General features: G+C 45.4%; 1 protein-coding gene across 1 annotated transcript in view; it reads right to left on the minus strand.

Moving 5' to 3' along the window:
- Window positions 1-351: 351 nt before the first annotated feature.
- COG3 (component of oligomeric golgi complex 3) overlaps window positions 352-17978 on the minus strand; it is a 66446-nt gene continuing 48819 nt past the window's right edge. Inside the window, exons 20-23 of the mRNA XM_047755707.1 lie at window positions 13787-13862; window positions 7908-8035; window positions 6787-6885; window positions 352-2258 (exon numbers count right to left, since the gene is read on the minus strand). Coding sequence (XP_047611663.1) covers window positions 2229-2258; window positions 6787-6885; window positions 7908-8035; window positions 13787-13862 — 333 coding nt within the window. The 3' untranslated portion in view covers window positions 352-2228. The remainder of the gene's footprint in view (window positions 2259-6786; window positions 6886-7907; window positions 8036-13786; window positions 13863-17978) is intronic.

Raw genomic sequence — 17978 nt, forward strand, 5'->3', positions numbered from 1 at the left:
CATCTCTCTGCATTCTCTCTCACAGCTGCATGTGAATCTACAAGTTACTGAAGTAAAAGTTTCAATTAAAAAAAAAATTTTAGGGAGTTCCCATTGAGGCTCAGGGGGTTAAGAACCAGACTAGTATCGAGTGATCCCTGGCCTCGCTCAGTGGGTTAAGGATCGGTGTTGCTGTGAGCTGTGGTGTAGGTTGCAGACATGACTCGGAGCGGGTGTTGCTGTGGCTGCGGTGTAGGCCAGCAGCAGCAGCTCCAACTGGACCCCCTAACCAGGGAACTTCGTATGCTGCAGGTGCAGCCCTAAAAGGCAAAAAAAAAAAAAAAAACCACACACAGACCCATGAGGACAAAGTAGGAAGCAAAAATCTTTATTTTTAAAAAAATTCACATTTATTAAAAACAGCAATTTCTAGCCAAATAATATAAAGCATTTTAAATTAATTATTTGAAAGTATGTACACTCTTTGTATAAGTAAACACTTGAAACTGTACAGATTTAAACAATCATTTAGCAAACAAATTGGATCACTACTATCTACTCAGTACTTTTGTAAGGTGTTTGAGTGTTTCGGAAATAAAAGATTCAAAGCACAAGAACGAGTGCTGTGAAATATTTTTATCTTTAAGAACACACTCTGCTCTGTACATCAAATTAAATCTGTCACAGTATTATACAATAATCATGCCCTCATTTCTTTGGAAAGGCTATTTAAAAATCAAATGTACACAGAATATACAAAAGCGAGTATCTTACAGTTTATTTCGTTAAACGTATATTTAAAATAGTAAGTGGAAGTAGATATAACGTTCCTAATTCATTCATTTCCTCTCCAAGAATGAACATGGACCCTCTTTACCTTCCACCTCCCCCGAAATAGAGACTCTTAAGCTCTAGTGAGCAACATCCATCACCAAGTTAAACGGAGCTGAAAAACAAGTGACCTGTTGAAAATGACCGACGTGACGATATGGAACCTATGTACACGTGGAGGGTGTCGAAACGCCAGTCACGCAGAATGGGGTCTGCTGGCTACATCCCAGGGCCCTTGTCGGCCAGGGTTCCATCTCTAAACTAGTGTCTGAATAACTCGAAATTCCTTGTGAACCAAAAAGCAGGTGCCATTTACTCTAACATCGAAGACAAAGCCAGTGCAGTCGGGACGCAGGCATCTGCAGAGCTCGGGGATGCGTCTAATGTACTGGGCGGTCCCTGCAACCGTGTGGCCAACGTTAAGGGATGGGAGGTCCGCGCCTCGCTTGTCTTTGTTGGGAAACGTGTCCCGCTGCCGTGGCGGGGCTGGGGAGCCCCGAGGCAGCGCCCCGGCGAATGCGCAGGACATGAAAGGGTGCGCTTTTCAAAGCACCAGGAGAGCGAAGGCGGTGGGCAGGGAGCTGGGAGCCCTCGCTTTCATGCCTGGGACTCACAGCTCATCAGGCTTCCTGCCTCCTTTCTGGGCCAGACTGAGGCGCCTGAAGTGGTACCCCCGCCTCACAAACGGTACCCCCCAGATTCTCCTGAAGGACAGGGCACGTATCCGCCACCCGGAGGCTGCAGCTCCCCACCTGCCACTGAACGCTCTGCGCCTAAGCCATCCGCCCCCGACAGATCCCGGGACCTGCCCCGCGGTCCTGGCAGCCCGAAGCTACTCACATCGAACACACAGAAAGAGAACACCCTCAACTCCCCGGAAAGCAGAAGGTGTTCTCAGAAGCATCCAATCTACTCCAAACTAAGCTTCAAAGTGACAGGAGACACGTCACATTAAAGAGGGTGGAGGAAGAATGTTTCCGGAAGTCAAAAGAACCGGTCACTGCGGAATGCTCCGTGGTTAAGAGGACTGCAGTGTTTCACGCTTTAACGAACCATACTCAGAAGCTTTCTAACGAGCTGTTTTTCTGTAAAGTTTTTTGCACTATTTATTGTAACCTATTTTCATTGCACATTTTTTTGCTAAGAACCATTTCACCCGGCGTGCCCACCATAGCTTCCTCTTAAAAACTTACACTGCTCGTGACCATTTAAATGAGGCGGTTATCAGCGCTCGCAGATTAATCTTCGGCATTTGGATGTTTCTTAAAAGGGAAACCCCAATCGTTTCTCACTTGGCTTCCACTCCAGTCTGCGGTCAGCACGGAGCAGCCGCCGTGTGGTTCTCGAGTCAGCCCTGTACACTTGTCCGGTGCCCTGCAGGCTGCACAGGCCTTTTCCACGCGCGCCCCCACGGCTGGTTATTTAGAAACTGACAGTAGGAGGTTCAGCTGAAAGGCGAAGAGAGAGGCCACGTTAGTTCTGCTCTGGAATACCACACTCAAGAAAGGCTGCTGAGATCTTCAAAAACAGAAGGAGAGGAAAGTCTACGATTTGTAAGAGACTGATCTCGCACAGACAGCAGTGAGTGAGGGCTTGGAGCGAGATCTTAATTCTCGGCTCAGGAACGGAACCCGGGCAGCCTGGATGAAAACGAGGAAACCCGGCCACTAGACTGGCTAGAGGCTGGGAGGAGAACAGCCCTGATTCTTGCCCCCGCTGAAAGCCAAAAGGTTTCAAGGAGGCAAAGATTATAAAAGCAGGCATAAAGTTTACTGTTAGAGTCACGATACAACATGTGGGCGAGCACACAGAGAAGGAGTTTATCTAAGTCAGAAGCAAAGAAGTAACACACCTCCTACAGAGGAGTGCGGGGCATCCCCCGCAATGAGGAGCCAGCCAGAGAGCTGATTTAAACCTCTTGTGCAGGACTGTTCTTCCGGGTCTTCGTTTCCCTTTAGCCACTTATCTTGTCTGAATTCTCACACCTGACTGGACACAGGACCCTCCCCAATATGTGTGTGCATCTTTTGGCAAAGATGGATCCCAGAGCAAAGGGTGCCGGGATGGTATCAGGACTTGTTGTGGCCTGCCGCCCCTCCCTTTCTGACGCTAGGGTCTAATTGGGAGGGTCTCCTCGACCCCAGGAGTGACTGAATGGTCATCTTTCTTAGGTGGAAAATGAAACAAGGCCTAAAAGGACACAGATTCCTTTTTATCTAACGGGCCCATGTGACGGCTGGGTTCCCAAAGACAAAGAGCCCCAAGGCCACAGACCACAGGGCTCAGCAAAGTGACCCCTGTCTATAAAAAACAACCAAGCACTCCCTGCGGTGGGGGAGTCCGAGTCTCGCCTGCTCAGAGCTCCCGACCCCTCCGCTGGTCAACAAACTCCACTTGCAACCTCAGGGCTCCAGCCTATGCCTCCTCCTTCCCCGGCTGTAACAATTTCCTCTCTCTACTCCAGCTGAGCTCAGCTCCTTCAACGAATTTTCTCCTTGAGGTGTCAAAGAGAAACAAGGCCCAGTTTACTCAGCCTAACAAGTCCCGGCTGTTCTCCGCCCAGGGGCCCACTTGTCGCCTACCTCAAGCCCAGCTGTAAGGGATAAACTGGACCCGCAGCGTAGACCAGACTCTGAGGCGGCCCCTGGGCTCTGCGCATTATGAGGGCCCCTGGGGAGAGCGGTGCCATCGCCGATCCTGGGCTCTCAACCCACTCAGACTCCAGCGAGGGAGGCAGGAAAAACCGCAGGCCCACGCTGACAGGGGACAGAACTGGACCTAAATAATCAATCCCCCTTTTTCGATGCAGAGCGTGGTCTGGGGAGAGCTGAATTCTTTACATGACTCTTCACTGCACAAGGACAGGCTCAGGCACTAACTCCGACCCAGGAGGCCCCCTCCCACTCTGCAGAGGAGGGCGACACACGGAGCCAGCCTGGGAAAAGCAGAGAAATGGCCATTGCGACGGGAGGAGACGACAGACTGCACTCTGCTCATCTGTCACCCAGGCCCTGCGGAGACTCGGGGCTGCACGAGCCTGCGCTGTGTCCTTCTGCACAGCGGGGCTTTGCTAATCCACATCATCCCCCCCCCACCCCGAACCTCGCCTGTAAATCTGCCCTCCCAGTGAGAGGACACAAAACCAGCTCTGCGTCTTTCCTGCCAAAAGTACACAACCTGAATCGAATCACGCGGAAACACTGAAATGACCCCCAACTGAGGAACATTCTGCAAAAGAACTAGCCTGCCAAGGCCAAGAAAGCCCAAAAAGCCTATGGAGCTGCTCCAGGTCAGAAGACACTCAAGGATGTGACGCCTGACAGCAACCCCTGGACCGAACCCTGGACCGGGAAAAAGTCTCTCAAAAGGCCACCAGCAGGACAAGAAAAGTCTCTCGAAAGGCCACTAGCGGGGCGACTGAGGGAGCGAGAATGTGGGCTGGGGGTTAGGCGGCGGGATGGATGGGGGCGGCGGGAAGGCGGATTCCTTGCTCTAAGGAAACGTGCTTTCTGAGAAAAGGCTCCAGTGTCTCCCAACTGCCCCTCAAAGGACGGAGAAGAAGAGGGGAGGGCAGGAGGGAGAAGCAGCGATGATAAAGCACTGGGGCAGAGTGCAGACAACTGGGTGAAGTCCCTTATTGCCATCCTTGGAATTTTTTCTCTAAAGCGGAAATTAAAACAAAACAAAGTTATCAAAAAAAACTTGTGTCGTCATATGTGGGAGCTTAAGAAGATGTGTCACAGCTGTCAAATTTCCAGGGAAACTTACACGGGCAGAGAAAGTGACAGTGAACCAGAGGAGTGCCCTCCAGGAATACTCCGTGGAATCGGGGTCCGAGGTTCTGGTTCCTGCTCTGTGAGCCTTTGTCCAAGTGACTCAATCGGGAGTCAGCATTTAATCAGCTGTTACTATTACCCAGAAAATGTTAGTGGGTTAGTTCTGAAAGCGGATCAAAGACAGTGAGGATGATGGTCTCTGTCAGCGGTTTTCACACTATGTGTCTACTGCTTTCACCCACTGGTACGGCATGAAAATAATTTAGTGGTTCATCGGCAGAAGAGAGAAGAGGAGCAAAGCAACCGAGCAGTGCACAGCGTGGGTGGTTATTATAACACTTTTCCAGACACAGGCACACACTAACACACACGTCTCACCGGCAGGAGAAAAGTGGGAGCCCGGGAGCTCTGCATGCCCTCAGCCAGACACCCCCCTGTCAGGTGCTCGTCTAGGCCTCTACCACGGTTACCTGTGTCTGCATCACCCATCACAGGAAGCCCAGGCCTCCCGAGTCATTCCTCCACCTCGAGGCTCTTTTCCAACCTCATGGCCCACCCCCCACAAGCCTGCCCTGCAGCCTTCTCAAAACAACAGGGGTTTCTTTTGCACATGCCTGGAACCACTAGCCGGAGGTGGGATCGGAGTCTGCTCTGTTCCTCACTGTCATTTCCAGATCCTTCTTCTTCCCTCTCCGGGCACCCTCCCCAGCTCTGGTTTTCATGGTCTCAGCCCAGGCCACGCTTCACGCCTCCATCTGCGAGCCCCCGGCCATCACCCGGCCCTGCATTCCTGGAGCTCTCAGAGCACTACCGCTCTGTTCTAATAAGACTCCGGCAGGAATTCTGCTTCATTCCATGCAATCACTTCAGTCACTTCTCTTTTTTTGTCTTTTTAGGACCACACCTGTGGCACATGGAGATTCCCACGCTAGGGGTCGAATTGGAGCTATAACCGCCGGCCTACACCACAGCCACAGCCACGCCAGATCCGAGCCGTGTCTGAGACCTACAGCACGGCTCTCGGCAACACCAGATCCTTAACCCACTGAGCGAGGCCAGGGATCGAACCCTCATCCTCATGACTACTAGTCGGATTCATTTCTGCTGCGCCACATCAGGAAGTCTCTGAGATATCTTATCTTGTTAAAATATGACCCTTAGAGCCATGCAAGGAAATTCATCCAGCCGTGGGAAGGAATGAAGTCTCATACACACAAGCTACAACGTGGAAGGGCCTTGAAAGCATCACGCTAAGTAAGACAAAGAGGCCAGTCACGGACGGCCATGCGTGGAACGACTCCATTTAACGCGTTGTCCAGAACAGGCAAATCCAGAGACAAGAGCAGGTCGGCAGAAGAGGGGGAATGAAGAACCTGCTCACAGGTAGGGGTTTTTTTGAGGGAGGATGAAAACGCTCCAGAATTAGAGAGTGGTGCTGGTTGCACGACTTAATGAATATACTAAAAACCACTGAGTGGACCACTTTAAAGGGTGGGTTTTACAGTATATAAGTTGTCTCGATTAAAAAACAACCCCATTCCTCCGCCAGCTACCACCCCATCTTTTCTCTCCCCATGTGATAAAACTCACGTCGAAAGACCACCCTCCCCGCAGCTGCACCCCCTCCAGTCGGGCTCTCACCAACCTGACCGACCTCCCCTCACGCTCTAGTCCTACCACAGCCCTAAACGAAGCTTCAAACCAGAAACACGACGCCCGCCAGAGCACCAGCCTCCACCTACCCAATAAAGGCTTGCTGAGAGAACTGAATAAAAGGATAATAAACGCAGACTCTGTCTTCAGTTTTCTTAATTTAGAGAAGAGAGGAAAGAGGAACACTTGTAATGTCTGTTCTAATCCTTAAATAACTTTTTTTTTCATCTGAAACACGGACCTCCTGTGCATGTGGCAAAGTTATTCAGCCATCTAACACCACTCCTTGAATCTTTCACAAATCGTTTATTCATCTTTAACACAGCAACCTTCAATATCAGGAAACCTTAAAAAGCAAATGAAAAGTCTAAAGCCATCAGCAGATATCGGTGAGAGCAACTCAAAGCGGGAACTCCTGCTCATCCGAATAAGACAGGGCACAATTTTTAAACTTACAACTAAAACATGGTTACTCAAAGACATTCTCTACTCAAGCGAAAGAGCTAAAAGGTTATGAAAGTTACAAGGGTCTTCAGACACGGATTACCTGCTCCATAGAAGGACACGCAATGATCTGGGCATCTTCAGGGCTGAACTCCTCCTTTAACAACGCATGGAACTTCTGGAAGACTTGCTGAATATTATTCTTAGAAAGAAGGACAGGCCATCATATTGCATGAGTCACTGAAAACATACTCGACTGCATTAAACACGAAGCACTAAGATAGCGAAATCTTCTATTTGCTAAAACAAGTGGAGGAAATGTATCTTCCACGCAATTACCAAAGACATATAATTTACACTTACTATTTCACGAGCTATGACTCATCAGATAAAACTTGCTGGAAAAACTAAACTCTAGCAAACCTTGTCCCCCCCAGAGAATGAGCGTCTTCAGCAGCAATTTCTTACACAAAAGATAATAAAGTTCCCATCACATAAAATGTGCTTTAAAATTCAACGAACGCCTTGGGTGAAGATGCGAGCTCAACACAGAGCGGGAAGCTGAGCACTACATTTGCTCTGACATTTCATCCCTCAGTGGCTACTACAAGCCATTTATTTGCACCGCTCACCAGTAAAACAGGCTGTAATTCCTGGAATGCTGTTCCCTCAAGTACTGGGCCCCATCTCGTGTGAGGGTCTGATTACTTATTTATTTATTATTTACTAATATCTACCTTTGTGCCATAGGTAAGAAGGAAATTAAAATAAAATGGGGGGAGGCGTAATAATCAGATGCAGGCTTTGTTACGTCTTTCAAGAACCACAGTGAGAAGCTCCCATTGTGGCTCATCGGGTTAAGAGCCTGACTTGTATCCATGAGGACTGGGGTTCGATCCCTGGCCTTGCTCAGTGGATTAAGGATCCAGCGTTGCTGTGAGATATGGTGTAGGTCGCAGACGCCGCTCAGAGCCTGTGTTGGTGTGGCTGTGGCGTAGGCCGGAAGCTGCAGCTCCAATTCGCCCCCCAGCCTGGGAACCTCCATATGCCTCAGGTATGGCCCTAGTAAGAAAAAAAATACAAAGAATCACAGTCATTTTTATCAACTGCACTAGAATAGTAGTCCAACATTTCAAAATGTTTACTTGAAGAGGAAAATGATGGACAAGGCGAGAACACTTGAAGAGACTGGCCAATATTCAAATAGGTGATCGGAATACTCACCCTAACAGGTTTAAACAAGATGAACTCCGTATCTTTATTGGATAGGTACAGTGACATGCTTCTCAAGGTCAGGGGCAACTTCGCTTTTATTGTCTTGTAGGCACTTGCCACAAGGTCACTGACCTTTGCTGGAAAGAAATTAGCCTCCTTAGTAACACAAATAAAAAGAGAGGAAACATTTCCATTTTAATTCAGAGGGGAATAAAAGGAGAGAAAAAGAACAGGAGAAAAGACTCTTTATTTCCCCAAAGAATTTCTTTCACTTTTCTTATTTATCAAGTTTAATCACAAACCCTATAAAACATTCATTAAGTATCTACTACATACAAAATTCAAATTCTAAGGGCTAAAGAGCAAAAGAAATCCCCAGCATGGCTCAGGACATTCACAGGAGCTGTAACATGTGCTTTGGAATTTGGAGATAGGAGGTAAAGTAAAATAAAAAGTCATTTGCAGAGAGACACCAGCAAGAATTACTTCATAATGAAAGAGCTTATTCCTTTGCAGAAGTGACTCACGGTAAGAGATCCTCTCTGTCTTATGAGGTCATTCAGAAAATATCCATACATATTCAATGGGAAATAAAAATCCATTCATTACATTTTTATACTGTATTATCAGAAAGGGAAGAGAATCCCAGAAAACTGTAACTGAAATAATTAGTAGCCCAGGTGTTGTGTCTGAAAAGAAGGACAAATGGAAAAGAAAAGTAATCTGGAGTTTCCGTCGTGGCTCAGAGGTTAACGAACCCGACCAGCATCCATGAGGACAAGGGTTCAATCCGTGGCCTCGCTCAGTGGGTTAAGGATTTGGCGTTGCCGTGAGCTGTCGTGTAGGTGGCAAGATGCGGCTCGGATCCCGAGTGGCTGTGGTGCAGGCTGGCGGCTACAGCTCTGATTGGACCCGCAGCCTGGGAACCTCCATATGCCACGGATGCAGCCCTAAACAAACAAACAAACAAAAAGACAGGAAAGAATAGTAATCTGTGTGAAATATTTAAAAGAGAAAATTACTTAGACAGCTATAAAGGAAAAGAGTGATTAATAATTTCAAAGATGCTCAACATCACTCATAATTAAAGAAATACATATTAAACAACTGAAATATTTCAGACTGGTAAAAATTATGAAGGCTGAATGGCTACATTTGGCAGGCGTGCAGGGAAACAGGCCCCCTCATCCACTGTTAATGGGAGTACAGACAGGTCCGACCTCTCGGCAGGGCTAGCAGGCAACGCCTAGCAAAACCGAAAGTACACTCTTCCACTTAACATTTCCACTGCGAGCAATTTACCCTACGGACATCTCACAAAATACCAAGATATGTGTGTTTATTAAAGTGTATGGAAAAACAAAAGCCAAAATGATTTAAATATCTATTAAAAGAATTATTAAAGAAACTGTTCTATAGTGACGTATCCTATGCATCTATTAAATAGAATGAGTAAAGCTGGATATACCAGTATAGAAAGGGCTCCAAAATACAGAATAACTATGTTTAAAAAAAAAAAAAAGATATCTTGTAAGCAAACAGGGTGAGAGGTCCCTGGAGAAAAAGAATCATGCAAGGCTTTCTTGACACAAGAGAAGCCATTTTTGGCAGAAGCCAGTTTGTGATCTAAGCCTGGCCACAATGCTCGCCCCTGAACAGGTCTCAGTAATTAATCATCTTAAGTGAGGGAATGCAGAACAAAGGAAAAGCAGCCAAGAAACAATAGTTCAGCGATAAAACTGGATCAGGGGATGCAGAGAACCATCTGGTACCCTCTTCGAGTTCTGCGGGAACTAAGGCTGCACCCACCCAGGCAGTGGATGGGATGATGAAGAGGACGCTTGGGGCTTCGGTCAACTGAAAAGCTTGGACTCTGATGACCTCTGCCCCCGCTCAATGCTGAATTCTCCTCTGCTCAAGCCCCTTCATGAATACATGTACCCTTAGCTTAAAACTTCCCCACTTTTGCTGTTCTGGGAGACACTGCTTTGGAAAAGACCTAATAAATCTTTCCTTCTCCTGATCTTTGGCTGTGTCTTTTGGCTCAACGGTCACCAAGAGGCAAACCCAATTTTTCAGGTAACAACAGTATAATCTTATTTGTGGACCATATTTCAAGTCGATATATGCTAGTACACACACAATTTGAGGAAAGCCGCTGTTAATAGTGTAACCGAGCAGGACCCTGTGGGGCTCCTGGGCACAAAAGCCTTTCTGCGTTCCCATTTCTTAGGAAATGGGCCTCATTCAGCCCCCATAGCCTTCCCTGAGTTCCAAGGGGTAGGTTCAGACAGTTGTTAATGAGGGAAGGAAAGGGACGCACTCAGGGGAGGAACAGCCAAGAAACAACAGCACAGCTGTGGGGCAGGAGCCTGGCTGCTTCTCAAAGGATACACATAACGGTGCAGGCATCTCGTACACCTAAGAGAAAAGCTGCATTCCTTATGCTTCTTTCTGGAATGAATACTTTAAAACTGAACAGCTTAGAGTCCTTCCTTGTCCTTCTCCCTGGCTTAACTGCACCCTAAACACGGTTACCCGTCAGCTAAAGAGTAGGCACTCTGAGCACAAGTACGAGTGCCTGCGGGTTGCAGGTTATTAGCACAGGATGTTTTTCAGGAGCTTTCCTAGTCTGCTCTCATCGCTGATCAAGACACCCTTTTCCCAAGTGCTGTGATTCTAGGCACTAACCCCGAAGGCCACCATCATGACCGTACGGAGAGCTCCTGACTCCAGCCTGGATGACCAAGATGCCCCCAAAGAAAGAAGAACTCACGTTTGTCCCAATCCTGATTCCTATCTGGAAACCTGTTCCTTTCCATTTTCCTATTAAAAATGCTCTTCAATTCTTGCCAGTGGAGGGCACAGTCTTTAAAGGCATTAGCCTGCTGTGACCTCCTTTGTCTGGAGAAGCAATAAAAGCGCTTTTCCTCCTTCACCCAAAACTCTGTGTTTCCATTTGGCACCAGTAGACAGAGGCCGAGTTTCGGCAGCAACAGGGGTACCTTTGAGAGAACTACTTTGGGCGCAGAGGACAGAATTGCTTCTCATGGTATACTTTTCCACGGCCAAATTTTATACCGTGTTAAAAAACGCCTTTGCCTGAGAAGGGCTGCAGAGGAGCTGGTAAGGAAGAGCCAATGCTCTCAGGAAGAAAGAACAAAAAATCCAGGAATTGCTTACTTTTCATAAACAGATGAAAGCTCCTAAAGACAATTAATCCCAAAGGTGCTATCATCTGGTCCTATTATCACTAACACACTCCAAGAATCACTGGTCAGTCTTCAGAGCCCTCGATGATCACAAGTTGTCTGTGGAGCCGGGTAAATAAAGTATCCTAGTTCTTAAAAAGGCATATTTCCCAGAGTCAATTAACACACTGGCATCCTAATTATAACTCAACCGCCTGAGTTTATCAAGAAACGACCCCAAGACATGATCAAGTCTGCATGAACAGGTAACCCTACGTTTCCAGGGGCCCAAGACAAGTTCCTAGACTATTCTTGGTGTTCCCACCCCAAAACCCCCCCAAATCTCTGACATTTAAGTGTAGGCTTCTCATATTACAGGTCAAGAAAAAGCAACTCCATAGCTCCCTGTGGCTGAACGGGATGAAAGCTACAACTAGGTCAACTGAAGTGTCACCGCTACACTGGCCAGGATGCCTTACAAAGTGGTTTACATGACAAAGAAACAAAATAGGTTAATTAAATGACAAAACAGCAAGCCCCACTGCATCCAGTCCCCCCCCCATCCAGTCACTTTCCTTTCATCTACCCCTGCCTCACTAACGACAGCGCTAGTGATGCTTAAGAGCTCAGTACATGTGACATGGGCAGTTCTGCTAGGAATCCACCTGAGAAAACGACAGCCCCTATTTTGAGCGAAAGAGAATCTTTCCAAAGGGGAAAGAAGATATATTAATTATGCATCAAACCCCTGGGTTTAGCTGCACTAACTGTGCCTGTGCCAATTTAGTGGTTTCTACCTATTTAAGAAAGATTTACGGCACCCAAGAGTTTCATTTATATTCATGTTCAAAACAAAATCAGCTCCTACTTCTAAATAAGCTCTGCATGTGACCGAAATCTTGAGCCAAAAACCCGATTAATTCAAAGATGATCAAAATTCCTTCTAGGAATTGGTGCTGAGTTACAGGCACACGGGCCTGCTCCTGACTCTGCGGGGCCACAACAAGTGGTTACCACCAGGCTGACTATGGTTAGAGTGTCCAGTATTGTCAGGAAAAGACAATGGTTTTCTGCCTCTTGCGAGAATGTACTGCACCGAGCATGCTCTGTCTTTTTAGTAAGGTGGCAAGGATTTCGATCTCATACACAGCACAGAGGTTTAAAATAATAAAGACAGTATAACACTCACTGTCTCCACCAGAGTAAACACAAGGCCTAAAGCATGTCACAAAGTTTATTTGCAAGAAAGCGAATCAATGCCAACATACTCACACCATCACAGTTCATAAATTTGTGGAATACAATCCTGCCTTCCGGAGTTCCCATCGTGGTGCAGCGGAAACGAATCCGACTAGGAACCATGAGGTTCCGGCATTGCCGTGAGCTGTGGTGTAGGCTGCAGACGCGGCTCAGATCTGGCATTGCTGTGGCAGCTGTAGCTCCGATTGGACACCTAGCCTGGGAGCCTTCATATGCTGCAGGTGCAGCCCTAAAAAGAAAAGACCAAAAAAAAAAAAAAATCCTGCCTTCCATCCAAAGACAAGTGATGATTCTCTGCCTGTACTTAGAAATCTTCCTAAGAGATACCGAGCTGCTCTTCCAACCTCTGTTCTACTTCAACTTCAAATTAACCAGAGGCATTAATAATAATGACTGAAAATTTCAGAATGGCCTCAATTCTTTTTCCCCAAAGAAATAAATACCTGACAGACATCCATTCTTCCACTACGCACGGAAAAGCAATCATGTTAAAAACCCAATTCCAGCTTAGGTGCCTGGAGACAGTCAATTCTTTATGGATGCTAAGCCAGACTCATTCTTTGGCTCTCTCTCACTATGAGCAAAAAAACTTCCCTACCAACCTGAACTCAGCTCACCATAATTAAAATGCTGATTTTTCCACCATCTTGCCCTTCTTCATTTCAAAGGATCCCTATCACAGCACGGGCCAGGGAGTGGCCAGAAATACCAAGCTAACAAGACGACTGATTCTGGTTTAATGGTAATTTAAAATGTCACAAAATGGACAAAAAAATAACCCACAAAGCTAGTTGTGATTTTCAATGTCTAATGTGTAATGCTAGAGAAGGAAAGGGGGAAAAAAAAAAACCTTCCAGCATAAAAAAAAAAATTACATTTAGGAAAGAGTTAAGATTAGAAACATCTTAAGCGTTTCTGCCAATCAACGATATTGCCTGCCAACTCCCAAATGACAGATTTTTAAAATTTTTTTCAAACACTCTAAAACTTCAAGAGGATGTAACTTGCATAAAATGTAATAATGTCCAACTTTTTTCACATACAAGTTGAAAACAGGAGCATTCTCTAATTAATTTCAGACTATCAAACAGTATTTTCATCAAAGTTCCAAGACAATGCAAAGCAGGTGTACAGAAACCAGCACATTCAAAGTTGCAAAGTGTTTCCATCTAAGTCATATTTCATTTTTAACTGCGTGAGTATGTACATGTATGTGTGTGTGTGTGTGTGTGTTTTAATTCTCCCTTCCTTGGAATGCTTGTAGAAATGCAAGTGGCGTTGGCTCAATTAAGACCTTGTCAGCTCCAAACTCGATCTTGCATTAACCCAAACCACAGCAGGAGCAGGAAACCAACTCCAAGCTGCTGAGCAGGACTATATAAATGCAAATTAACTGACAACTTAAAAAAGAAATCCTAGATAGTAAAATGTGGATACCTGGTTGTGCCCAAGGCTGCTGACAGAGCGTGTACTTGGGTCCTCCCTGACTGGCCATTGCTTTTAATGCCGAAACCTAGTAGAGAAGACAAAAAGAAAAAAGTTTCATTTCACGGATGACAAATTAAACTAGTACTGCTCTCCAAAGATACACTACTTGAACCTGTGAAAGCGTAACGACAATCAAATGTGCAGCCCTAAAAGAAAATGCATCATGTCTCATAGCTCTTTACAAACGATACAATATTTTAGCAAAACTTTTGTGATTTCAAGGCATATGCTGTTTCACAAACAAACAAACAAACACACAAAACCCCCACACAAACACACAAAAACCCCAAGACACCAATGTCCTGAACATGCCAGGGATTTCAGGGTAGGAAGATAAGAATGAAGACCTAGAGAAATGTCAACACAAAACAGGCCTCTCTTTAAGTGGACCGTTAGATTAACATTAAATTATTATTGTATGTTATTAGAAAAATGTCACAACAGCTGGACAAAAATTCCTTTATATAACCAGAGGGTCCTTTTCTCCATCACAGGCAGAGAGAGTGTTGTTTAAAAAAAAAAAAAAAAGACTTTCCGATAGCATCGAAGGCACATTTAACCAACAGTGTGACAGGCACAGAACTGGATGTCTGCCCTCTATTCACCTCTCTTTTCATTCCTCTGCATCAGTGCAGAGAAGCAAAACCAAGGAAGTGTATTCACCTTCTTGGACAAGAATGTTCTTCAGATGGAGGATTTCAGTGGGGCTACGGTGTAGTTGAGGAGAGTGAAGGACAGAAACTGCATAAAACATTTTTTTAATAGACTGCTCGGCACCAAAGGTCCAGGCTGTAACTTTGGCCTCACTAGACAGTCTCATCAGAAAAACTTGAGCACCAACTCTTCAGATTTCTCATTAAGAAGGCGGCCAGAGAAACATTCAGGCAGAGAAAGGGCATAGACAGGATATAATGTTAACCCAGGCCTCTCTAACCCTCTATTTCTAACAATTCATATTCCTGGGCCATTTCTAGGCCTCTGCTCGTGTTGCTATGTGCATAAAATCACCCCTTTCCACTGTCACTTAATTCCTCTCCATGTCTTTTTTTTTTTTTTTTTTGGCTTTTTAGGGCCGCACCCTTGGCATATGGAGGTTCCCAGGCTAGGGGGTCTAATTGGGGCTGTAGCCACCAGCCTACGCCAGAGCCACAGCAACTCGGGACCCAAGCAGCGTCTGCAACCTACACCACAGCTCATGGCAACACCGGATCCCGAACCCACTGAGCAAGGCCCGGGATCGAACCCGCAACCTCATGGTTCCTAGCAGGATTCGTTTCGCTGTGCCACGACAGGAACTTCTCCATGTCTTTTTTTTTAACTGTGATATGCAGCTTTTAAAAGGGAGTCACACAAATGACTATAGATTAGATAATGTTTAGTGCATATTATCTCAAATATTTTCCAAAGTAAATATACGAACACACTGTGTCTACATTTACAAAAGTAGGAATACAGTACTCTTAAAACTTTTTTCTTCACTTAAATCTAAATCCTGGACATTTTTCTGTATCCAACAGTTATGCTTTAATAGTAATGACTGTGCTGTGTACAGGGAACTCTATCTCATCACTTGTGATAGAACATAATAGAAGATAATATGAGAAAAGAATGTTTATATGTGTATAACTGGGTCACTTGGCTATACAGCAGAAATTGACAGAACATTGCAAATCAACTATAAAGACATTTTTTTAAATGGTAATGACTGCCTGTTATTCTACTGATTGTTCCAGAATTTAATCAATTTCATAATGACATATGCTATATGTAGGTATTTTTATATTAAAAGCAAATACAAACTTGAATATTCATCTCTACTTACTATCTAGATAATATGCTTATCTTTAAGTTAAACCTCAAGGAGCATTTTCTTCAAAAGGTTTCCTCAATTAGCCGTACCATTTTTTTTCTTTTTGGGGCTGCACCTGTAAGCACATGGAAGTTCCCAGGCTAGGGGTCGAGTCGGAGCAGCAGCTGCAGAGCTACACCACAGCCACAGCAACGTGGGATCTGTGTCGCATCTGCAACTGACACTGCAGCTTGTAGCAACACTGGATCCTCGACCCACTGAGTGAGGTCAGGGATCGAACCCACATCCTCATGGACACGATGATGGGTTCTTAACCCGCTGAGTCACAACCGCACCTTCGGCCCTACCTTTTTTAAAACCCTACAGGATAAAGACACATAGTCTCATAATGACACTGCTATACACACCTTAATGTTCACGCATTTTCCATCTTGATTTCCCATTATAATTCCTTGAGAACAGAAATTGAGTTTACATGTAAAATTTTATTACACACGATGTCAAGAAAAAAAATTTAATTTATGGTGTTACTGAGAAAATTAATAACACTTCAGAGGGAACCTAAAGAATAAACTTTAGGGGAGTTCTCGTCCTGGCTCAGCGGTAACAAACCCAACTAGTATCCATGAGGACAAAGGTTCAATCCCTGGCCTCGCTCAGTGGGTTAAGGATCTGGCATTGCTGTGAGTTGTGGTGGAGGTCGCAGACATGGCTCTGATCTGTTGTTGCTGTGACTGTGGCCGAGGCCAGCAGCTGCAGCTCCAATTCCACACCTAGCCATGGGTGTGGCCCTAAAAAGTAATAAGTAAATAAACAGAATAACATCTCTGCAGCACTCAGAAAGCACTTTTTGATAATGGCCATCTGTGAGTCCTCATAACAACCCCAAGCAGGGAGAAGGGAAGCAGCACTCTCTCCATGGAAGAGCCTAGAAAAGTGAGGCTTGGAGAAGTGAAGTGACTGCCCCCACCTGAGTCAGGAGGTGCAGAAGGCGGTCCAGGGCTCAGCCTTCCAGGCCCGAAATGTTATACTCTTCCTACTACACCCATGACTACACCAAGCCCTGCCTAAGAGTTTGTTTCAGGCAATATTCAGTATGATAAAAGTCTACAACAATAAAAAAGTATGGACCATTTTTTAGTTTTAGAAAAAATCAGACTCAGGAGTTCCCACTGTGGTGCAGGAATCTGTGGCATCTTTGCAACACCAGGATGCATGTTCAAGCCCCAGCACGGCATAGTGGGTTCAAGGATCTGGTGGCTCAGATCTGATCCCTGGCCCAGGAACTCCATACCCTGTGGGAGGTCAAAAAAAGAAAAAGAAAGAAAAGAAAAGAAAAGAAAAGAAAAGATCTGAGCCAAATGTTTTCATATGAACCTCTAACCCCCCCAACCGTTAGAGAACAAGTATTACACTCGGTAGGGCCACTCAAACACTGAGAGAAAAGGAGCAGGAAATAAGGCAATAGTTCTTGTAGAACTTACTTTATTGTTCTTAAGAAATTTCATTAACTATACCAAAAAAACCATGAAGGGTGTTTATACCAAACAGATTAAGATATTGTAGAAATGTTCATTTCATGTATAATGGGTCCTTCCGCAAAACTTTAGTTTCTCAGTCTGTGAAAGGAATAGGCTTTACTTACTCTAGGTACCAGAGATGCAGTGAGAAATAATGAAGACAAAGCATCTCAACACAAAGAGCCCAGGGAAGGAGCTACATAAACAAAAAAGCCAATTTCACCAACAGGAGAAAGGGGATCAGATTCACACCTCGAGTCTTTGGGCTCAAAAAGAAATCTGACAACCTAAGAATGTTCTCTTCAGGCGCTCACAGTGTGTTCTATTATACAAAACATTTTAAAATCAGTCCGAACTTAGAAACAAGCTGAGGACACACTGTAGATTAGGCTTACATCCAATCAGTAAATACTGACACATACAAGCAGACGGCCAAATGAAAGATGAAGTACCAGAGCTCCCTGGGGGCCTAGCAGTTAAGGACCTGGTGTTGTCACTGCTGTGGCTCTGACTACTGATGTGGCACAGGTTTGATCCCTGGCCTAGGAACTTCCACACACCACTGGAGTGCCCCTCCCCACAGAGAAAGACGGCATACTGTTCCCTTTCTGCACCTGCAGATGCTCTTCTCCTGGCAATCATTTATCGAGGTGCAAGAACTGGCTGCCTTAAAATGCCAACTATAATAAAGGGGTATAAGATTCTGAACTTGCAGAAAATCATTTTAAAGAAACGGTGATTAAAGAAAACCACTTTAAAGTTTTAACAGCATTTACTCGGTCTCTGCTCCTCAGAATACCAGTAACACTGA

Source organism: Phacochoerus africanus, chromosome 13, assembly GCF_016906955.1.
Source record: "Phacochoerus africanus isolate WHEZ1 chromosome 13, ROS_Pafr_v1, whole genome shotgun sequence".
Lineage (NCBI taxonomy): Eukaryota > Metazoa > Chordata > Mammalia > Artiodactyla > Suidae > Phacochoerus > Phacochoerus africanus.